This window comes from Rhagoletis pomonella, unplaced genomic scaffold (assembly GCF_013731165.1).
Source record: "Rhagoletis pomonella isolate Grant_MI unplaced genomic scaffold, Rhpom_1.0 Rhpom_scaffold_03878, whole genome shotgun sequence".
In the NCBI taxonomy this organism is placed as follows: Eukaryota; Metazoa; Arthropoda; class Insecta; order Diptera; family Tephritidae; genus Rhagoletis; species Rhagoletis pomonella.
Window position 1 is genome coordinate 9,497 of NW_023462428.1, and position 9,609 is coordinate 19,105.

At 39.5% G+C, this 9,609-nt stretch overlaps 1 protein-coding gene across 1 annotated transcript; it reads right to left on the reverse strand.

Annotated features, from left to right (window-relative positions):
- Positions 1-963: 963 nt before the first annotated feature.
- Positions 964-1,658, reverse strand: LOC118754424. The gene is made up of 2 exons (XM_036489299.1): positions 1,331-1,658; positions 964-1,280 (listed from the first exon to the last, which is right to left on the reverse strand). The coding sequence occupies exons 1-2, from the start codon at positions 1,656-1,658 to the stop codon at positions 964-966; spliced, it is 645 nt and encodes a 214-aa protein (XP_036345192.1).
- Between the last annotated feature and the right edge of the window lie 7,951 nt (positions 1,659-9,609).

Genomic DNA, 9,609 nt, shown 5'->3' on the forward strand with positions numbered 1-9,609 from the left:
TTTAATGGCACTATATATCGCAAGTAACTCTCGATCGTAAGTGCTATAATTTGTTTGGGCAACTGAAATTTTTTTTTTAAAAAATGCTAGCGGTTGAGGTTCGTTTTCGACGATTTGGTGAATTATTGCCCCCATTGCGCTGTCACTTGCGTCCGTGCATAAAATAATGTTTGCTGATGGGATTGGGTGTGCTAGGAGCGAAGCGTTTGCTAAATCTTCTTTGCACTTTTGAAAATGGTAAGTGGTATCTTTGCTCCATTTTATTAGTGTTTTGTCGTTTTTCTTGTTGCCTACTATCAGTGCGTTGAGATGTTGTTAGTGCTCTATAGCGCGTGGAATGAAACGTCTGTTAAAATTTAGCATGGCTAAAAATCGTTTCAGTTCATACGCGTGCTTTGGTAAAGGGAAATTGTGTACGGCCTCCACTTTTGCTGGTGTTGGGTCAATACCTTTGGAGGTAACGAAGTGACCCAAAAACTCAATTTGCTTTGCGCAGAAGGCGCACTTCGATGCGTTGATGGTAAGACGATGTTGTCGGAGTCGATCAAAAATTAAACGCTAGTGTTTTGAATGTTCTTGTTCCGAAACTGACGCGACGAGAATGTCATCAACATAGCAAAAACAAAAATCTAGACCGCGGAGTGCTTCGTGCATGTACCGTTGAAAGGTCTGTGCTGCGTTTCGGAGGCCAAAGGGCATGCGCAGGAATTCATAAAGTCCGAACGGCGTAGTGACGGCTGTCTTAGGCACGTCTGCTTTAGCGACCGGTATTTGATAATACCCACGATATAAATCGATTTTTGAAAATATTGACTTACAGTGTAGGTAGCAAGTAAAATCCTGAATATGTGGTAGTGGGTAACGATCGGGTAGAGTTTGCGCGTTCAGGTCCCTGTAATCTCCGCAACGGCGCCAGGTGTTATCGGGTTGGCGTACTACGTGTAGAGGCGAGGCGTAAGGGCTCTATGATGGCCTGCAGACGCCCAATTTCATCAGGTATTGAAACTCATCTCTGATGGTTCGGTACTTCTCTGGTGTTAACCTCCTTGGTTTTGAAAATGTAGGTGGACCTTCCGTTTCGATGAAGTGCTGAACGTTGTTGCTTATGCTGTCTTCAAATGTTTTATTAATTTGAGTGATGTCTTTTAATTCGCGTATTAATGCGGAGTATTTGCTATTAATATCGTAGGTTGTGATTGCGTATTGTTGCACGTTATCTGCTTCTACGGCTCGACTTTTTAACTGCGTTTGGGCGTCTATGATTTTGGAGTTGCGCATGTCTACTTTGAGGTTAAATTAGCTTAAAAAATCGGCCCCAAGTATATTGTACCTGGTGTCAGCTGCGACGAAATCCCATTCAAAAGGTTCCAAGTTCCAAACGTTTTGATTTGGGTGTTGTTCGCTGCGAACAATTTAGGTGTTGACTTATTTGGAGATGTATGACTTGCGCTGGGTGTGCTAACAATCGATATGTCGGCACCTGTATCGATCAAAAATCGTTTATTTGATTTACGGTCGTAAATGAAAAGTCTATTGTTCAACATTGTGCTATATTGGCTGTTGCAGCGTGGGTTGGAGGATGTATCAACGAACGTAGCTGCGGGCGCTGTTGACTTACTCAGTTTTTTGCCGTTTTGAAATTGCATGGTGTTTCGCATTTTTGTGCTTTATATCCGAAACGTCTGTGGTACCAACAATTTTTTTTCTGCATACCTTCTGATGAGTGACCTGTCTCACGCCTACGACTATGTGAGCGAGGCCTGCTGCTCCGGCGTCGCCTGTTGCCCAATTCGATTCTGGCAAGCGCTCGCTCGATGCGTGACATTCTAGTTTCCATTGAGGAATTGTCATTTAGTTTGGTTGTTGGGGTAGTTTGCTCTTGTTGGCTACGAACTGTAACGGCGTTTGTCGAATTGGCTCGTACAACATCTATTATTTCGTCGGCGATTGATGCCAGCTGCTCCAAAGTCATGTCGGTGTTCCCTTTGTCGATACCAGTTATCACTGCCCTTGCGGATACAGGAAGTTTCTGTAATCAAAAGTCTTTAATTAATTGTTTGTCGGTAGTCACGCCTGTGCGTTGCAGTTGCGTGAGCATGTGACTTGGTTTGCTGTCACCTAGCTGGATACCCGATGTTAGCTGCTCAAGGCGCGCGATTGGCGATACTGAAAATTTATTTAAAATTGCTTGGCGTAATGTTTCGTACTTATCCTTGTTTGGAGGGTTTCGTACTATGTCGTATGCTTGCTCGTGCAACCGTTCATCCATGTACATCACAGCTATGTTAAACTTTGTACTGTCTCGTTGTTCCTGGTTCAATTTCCCGAAGTTGTTTATTCGAAAAAATGCTTCTAGTCGGGTGAACCATGACTCGATTCCTTGTAGCGAAAATGCGTGGAGTTGTGGAATTTGTACGCGAGCGGCAAAGCTGTTAACGGCTGCGTTGTCAGTGGTTTGGCTACCTGATGTGGTTGATGTATCCTTATTGTCAGGGACGGCACCGTCCAGGTTTTCTTGGGTATTTGGCATTTCACGAAAACGGAAATGGAATATGGTTTGTAATATGTAGGATTAGTAGGCTGTTAGCGGATAATGCGACGTCGTAGTTATAAATAGGTGATGCAGTCGACACGAGTAGTGCCGTGTCTCGTCAATGGTGGCCGGTTGCGTTGTACGCGCGTTTGATTGCTAGCAAATATAGACTTGCTGATGGGTCGTGTGACACGTTGCGAGGCTGTGGTTGTCCCAACCTACTCACTTGCAAGCGCGATTGGTGGATATAACCTGATTTAGTTCCAGTACCAGCGCAGGGAGCACGTTTTTTTTGTCTAGTTGCGGTTTTGTGCTTCCTTACCATGTACTTCTGTTGCGAATGTTGTTCTGCTGTCGGGGTCACCAGTTTGTAGGCGTTGTTATATTGTATTACCAATATTTATTAAAAAGATATATTAACGCTTAAATTATTAAAATGCCTTTTTACGTCGAATTTTTGCACACCAGTCCGTCCGGATCCACAGTCGGCAGAAGAGAGAGCAAGGCGAACAAACGATAGGCGCAAGGTTTCATTTTAGCTTGCTATAAAATAGCGCCTTTGGCGTTGCCACAAACTAATCCAGATCTTTCAAATAGCGGCATCTGTTTTTAAATATATACTTTAGTTACCGACATATCATGAGTTTCAATTTCTTGAACCGGGTCACCTTCCCACTTTTCGTTTCCGCGTGGTCACTACGGGTGCGAGAAAAAAATTTTCTGGCGATAGTCACGATTAGGCTGGTTAGTAAAAATCATCGTTAACTAATAAAAAATTTTAGCTTGTATATTTATGTCTCTCTGAAGCATGAATTTTATATACATCAGGACCAGGGCCCGACGCAGTTATGTCTGTATTTAGTAACGGCTCTATGACAAAATATTCAAGAATTGTATTCGTAGATTTATATTTACTTCATATCATACATTAATATTTATCTGATTTTTTTTAATAAGTACCAGGAATAAATGTTAAGTAAAAAACTATTTCACTTAAGCTTAACCAACTTTTAGTTGCTCGGAGCAAATTTTGGAAAGCTTCATGTAGTATTTTCATTGACGGTAAATGCCACCCCGGCTGCATCATTAATGAGCTGAATAACCAAACCAAATAATTAAATTTGTGCATTGAAGCCTTTTGAAATGGCCTTTAGAAACGGCAATGGAATTTCGACATTATTCAAGGAATTGTGAATATAAGCTGCCTTCCATTTGGCATATTTACGCTTTAAACTTTCAGAAAGCTACAAAAAAAAACATTTTCTATTTTTATTTATTATATATTTTTGAAATAAAAATACTCCATCTTGTACACCAAAAAATTTCTTTAAACCATCTTGCGCAGCAGTTTATTGATCTTATATGCACGGTTACCGAAATCACCAACCTCAACGTAGTGATTAGCCTTCTTGCGTCAGCCACCGGTTGGTGTTGAACATGAATGGGCACAGGAAGTTGGATCCAACAGTGAATATTTCGTGCGCCAAATAATCAACGCACTGAATATCGTGTGCTTTGCGCAATTTGCGTTCGATTACAAAGTTGTCAGAGACTGGGACACGTTGATGGTTATGCTTGACAATTCACGTTTGTAAATCAATCCACGAACTGATTTAAGATTTGGATAACCCCATGTGCTATAGGGTTGGGCAATGCGTAGCATATTAATGGTTCAATTTGCAGAACAAACCGTCGCTAATGTGGCGAAACGGAACAACAGTAAAACTTTACGCACTTTTGTTGCAACTTTGTTTATACCGCGGATACAGATCAAGCCAATTTGTCTTCTGCAGGCACGTAGAATGAGCCGCGTTTCTTTGCCAGATGGCGCAACTTATTCTCACGGCGTCTATCACGGATATTTTGGTTGATATTTCTCAGCATGCACCAATTTTTCACGTTTGCAGAGTGCAATCACAGCAGAGCGCTTTGGTTTACGCTTGATCAGGGTAGCACGTTTGCTGACCTGCTTCTTGCTGAACTTCAGCTGCGACTCGAGGACAGCAGGCAGGTTGTTTGCCCTTTGCCTCGGGCTTCTTACCGGCCGTGGTGGCAGTCATCTTAACTTGTAACTTAGCACGTTGAGAAGGCGAAAAAAGTTTCACCACGATGCAATACAGAAAGAACAAAGACCAGGGATGTAATTTGAAGTAACCTATTATTCAGTGGCAATGCGCAGAGCGTCCCGAGTAGAAAAATTAGTTTGTATCAAATATAACATTAAACGGTGGTTCTAATACATTTCTTAATATTATTAATCAGAGTACATAGATTATATGGTATTTCTTACAAAAATTAATGCACTATATGCATATTTTTTTTTTTTTTTGAAAAGCAACCATGCGTGTAAGAAATTGTGTGCTTCCAAAAATTTCACCTCTGGAAACTTTATCCCCATAAAGGACTTCACTACAGTTTTTTACTGTATGTACTGAGAGCTCGCTTCTGTAACTCGTCTCTACCAATTATTTCTCTACTGGTAGAGAATATACGCCATTCTTTACTACTCAACAACAAGGCTGCGAATTCATATATGAATTCGCCCTGGTAGAGAATTGGGACAGAAATGAGCTACTGGACTAGCGGAGGGACCGTACTGTGAAGGCCGACTAAGTTCGGCAATAGGGGGGTGGCTAACTCTAGCCAACGAATGCGAATAGAGATCTTTTTGTCGCTTCTTGTCGCTTACTTCTTGCCTCTGGCCTAAAGAAATAGTGAACCACCGCATCACCGAAATTAAATTTTTCTCCAGAGTTCGCTCGGTATAATTCTGAATCAAGCATTTCGAAAAGAATGATGTTTCAACCCATACTTAATCACATAACCGGGAGTGAGTTCCGAATCGATTATGCTAGGCAAACTCAGACCTAACTTTTATTTTTCTTCCTATCAGAATTACGAAAACCACCCTGACTTACTGAAACCCCTGATTGAACCTTTTAAAACATTAAATTCATTGTTTTACAAATACATGAATTATAGTAGCCCGACTTAGTATTAACCAAATCAGTGGACTTATTGTTCCGGAGGCCGATTAGACAAAACTGATCCACCCAGCATTATAAGCGAATACTGACGCGATAAGTAGTACAAGCGTTAACTTATTAGTCTCCCAATGCTGAGTCTGGCGAATTCGAACTGCTACCAGACGTAAATACGGGGTTGTAATCCCTTGCCCGGCTAAATACCTCTTTTTTTAGACTCTATATCTCAAGGGTGAGTCATATCCCACGTTCTTGTGATTTTAACACCTAATTCTTTTGCCGGACGCCTTGCGACGACAGTTAACCCTTTTTCCCGTTCACTTCTGTGACGAGTCGTGAATTGAAGCAGGTTTGTTATGGGTTACTGTTCGACGCACAAAATATAAATACTTTATTCTTCGGCCTATAGCGCACCCGGTAGCGTACCAGAAATGTCACCATCTGCCATTTGCAATAGCTGTTTCTTTGCGGATAGCTGTCGTTGATTGTCACTAGTTCCTGTACGTTTTTTTTTTTTTTTTTTTTTTTTTTTGTTGTTAAAAAACGCTTTCCAGCGGAGGCTAGTGATCGTTTGTGTCAGTTGTCTGTAAATGCCCGTCTTCACAGGATGGAATTTATAGCTTGACACATCTGTTGGAATGTGGAGGACAATACATATCAGGGCTTATATCTTAGCATCTATTGCGGTAACTTGGTAGTTCGACAGCTACGTTTTCTTTTGTACTAAAACATTGTAGCGGAAACATTATCGATATTCCGAAATAGAAATATGCCATGGATTGTGAGCGACCTTTATTAAACTGTCATGGTAAAACTTTTGCAAAAGAATTTCACAGCTGATTCAAAAGTGGTTGCTAATAAACGTCCATTCTTTGTTGAGTTTTTCTCTTTTTATTTTTTTTTAATAATTTTAGTTTCCATTTTACTTTACGTTTTCTTTTTTGTGCGTCAGCTTCGGTTTTTTTTATGAATTTAATCAGCTGATAGAAATGTCAACCAGAATTGCAATGCATAGCATTTTTATGATATGGATTTTCGGTATTGCAAATTTGTCAAGCCATGACAAATGCAAATGCGTGTATTTTGTTTGTGTATTGCAAATAATTTGCAGTACAAATTTGCAATGCAATGATGCTAGGCCATTTGCACCGGATCGCGAATAGCCCTATTGTATTTTTCTGTGCCAAACGCAAAGTAAAATTTTGGCAAGTGAAAAACCACGCAAACGCTCGTGCAGAAGCTTTATTTTGTGTTGCTGAAATTGTTAAATTTACATCTATTTTACAATTTGCAAGTAACCTACGTTCTTTTTGTTTTATCACATTCCATTTGAGGCCAACAATATTCTACCTTATTCTGAGTTTCGCCCGAAAATTGTTCATCCGCTCATAGCAAATACATGGAAACCAAAAGTGAAAAGTGAACAGGTTCGGGAAAATGAAACTCATGATAAGGCTGATTACATTTAGAAGCTGTCAAGTTTAACCTAGCTTCACGAGCTAGGTAAAATTCTGATTTCCACAGTGCAAAGGTACCTGCTGGCAACGCCATAGTCCCCCATCTTGATTGTGAAGTCTTTGATGCTGTCGGTGAAATCTGTGGGTTGTGTAAAAAAAATTTAAAAGATTTAGAAGTGCTTTTTAAAACCAAAAAAAAGAAACAGCGTAGTGAAAGTGGTGAAAAATAAATAAAATAAAAAAACCAAATCGGGTGTCTTAGGCGTAGGCAATTTTCCTTAGCTAAAGGAGGCCCATTTCACCAACCGGGAGAAGGATTACCTAGCAGCAGCAGCAAAAGGAGAAAAGATAAGAACTCTTAACCAAGGAATGAAACCGAAACCCAAACCGAAACCGTAACCGTTTAAAACCGTTTCGTTTTTCAAAACCGAAACCGAAACCGTAACCGTTATCTTGACCTGAAAAGGAACGACACCGAAACCATTTCAATCACAGGTTTCAATCGGTTTCCAGAAATTTACAAAAATAATAAATAAAAATTTCTTTGAAATAAATGATTTATTTAACCAAAATCAGCAACATTTTGCTAAAATTTTTGTTAGGTAGTAAATAAGTATGGCAAGGTAACTTTTCGCAAAAATCTGCTGGTGACTTTGTTGTTGTGAATCGATTAATTATATTTAAGTAGTTTCTTTCCCGTACGCAAAGCGAGATCCCGCGTGTGCCCAAAATAGCCCAGAAATCATGCCTGTACTCAACAAAATGGGTAATAGAGAGCGAAAATTCGAGCGTATTCGATCGTAAGTGTATTCTTCTTCCTGCCCGAAACAGCCCGAAATTTTCTCCGAGTAAAAATGGATAAAGTGTCAGCTGTATTGTGTTTACATGTCAGCATATTGTGTTTACATGTTGCCTGCATTTACTTGGTGCTTTTAAGGAACATTATGTATTTTCAATCTATGTACTTAAAATCAAATTTGTGAAACCAAAATTCAATTTCCAAGTGTTTGCATTTAATACCATGTTCTGACCGACAACCAAAACATTTTTCCTTCATTTTCTTTTCATTTACAGCCTTTAACTTTCATTCTTATTTTGCTTTGGCCAGGCAATTAACAATAAATCCGAAATGGCGTATTAAAGAACATAAAATATGACTTCCACTTCGATAAATAATCGTAAAAAACTAGTGAAGACACCGATTGGAATGAGTGGAAAGTGAGTTTCAAGTAGTTTTCAGCGAAAACTGGTTTCGTTTAACAGATTTTATATGGACGAAAACACAAGTTTTAGGTCGAAAACCAGTTTTAGCAACGAAAACATGTTTCCGATGTCGGTCAGAACATGGTATAAGTGACAAAAACAAGAACAACGTGAATCAGCTGTTTCTCGACTTGTGGGCACGAAATTTGGGTTTTTGCGTTTCCGTACTTCTGAACTTTGTTCCATTTTTGAAAGAAAATGTTTCTCTTATTCTCTAATTACCAAATCCGGTCCGGATTGTTAGGGAAAGAACCTAGTGTTGATATTATCAGTGAACTGTAATTTTCGATTTTCTTTCCTCAACGTTTAAGACATTGTGATTTAAATAATATCAACAAAATTTCTGTGAAAAACCGAAACCGGAACGAAACCGAAACCAAAACCGAAATAAATTTTGAAGAACGAAACCAAAACCGAAACCGAAACACTTGGCAAAACCGAAACCCAAACCGGAACGTTATTTTGAATCGGTTTCATTCCTTGCTCTTAACCAACAGGTCCATTCAATATAAAAAAAAATACTTTCTACGAATTGTGACAATACTTGTGTAGGGTTTGTATTTGTGTTATTACCTTTTATTGTACTGTGTTCATTTCAACTTTGTAATTTTGGAAATTTTAGATTTATGTGATTTTTGTGGTTCGTCAATCAAATAGAAAATTTTTATTATTCAAATTTTTCTCGAATTGTTAACAACGTAAAAATAAATTAAGTTTTGTTAACTTTTAAGTAAAATATTAAAAAGAAATCTTTGGAATCTACTACATTTTTGGCGATCCTGCCAGGAGCAGCGGATTGGAAACATACGCGGAAGTTAAATAACCAGCAGCCCCTCTTGCTCCGGCCATAGATCCTTTAAGTTATACAGCTCCTTTTTAAGGCATATCACCACTACCAACACAGCCCACATTGTTAACAGATCCGTTTGGGCTTCCAGCGCTTTAACTCAAGCAGGAAGAGCGAAAAATTAGGTGTTTCTTTGTTAACATCAGCAATCTAGTGGAAGTTGGAGAGGCAGTTGAAGCAGTTAACTCCTAGTATACATAACATACAAATCAATTACGCGGTACGAAGCGAAATTGCGTGGAAGTTACAAGTACGACGGCGACCAACAAGTTTGCCGCAAGCAACACAAAAACATCGATTGTCGCATACACGAAGCTCCATAACAGCCGGTCAACGGTGGTAAGCAAGATGAGATCAAGAACTTCAGAAATAACAGATATGGATACGCAAACGTAGTCATAGCCGTAAAGCAACAAGCAACAAGCAAATATACATATATACATACGTCGTTTAAGTTTATCTCTGTCCTCTGAGAAGCGAACCATCAGCAGCTGCACTCTTTGCATCTACGCAGTTGTCACCTTA

Bases quoted from the DNA above. Each gene is read 5' to 3' on its own strand.
- LOC118754424 (XM_036489299.1), bottom strand. From the start codon at position 1,658: ATGCGAAACACCATGCAATTTCAAAACGGCAAAAAACTGAGTAAGTCA. The intron at 1,281-1,330 runs GTACAATATACT...ACCTCAAAGTAG, and splicing joins TTCGTCGCAGCTGACACCAG to ACATGCGCAACTCCAAAATC.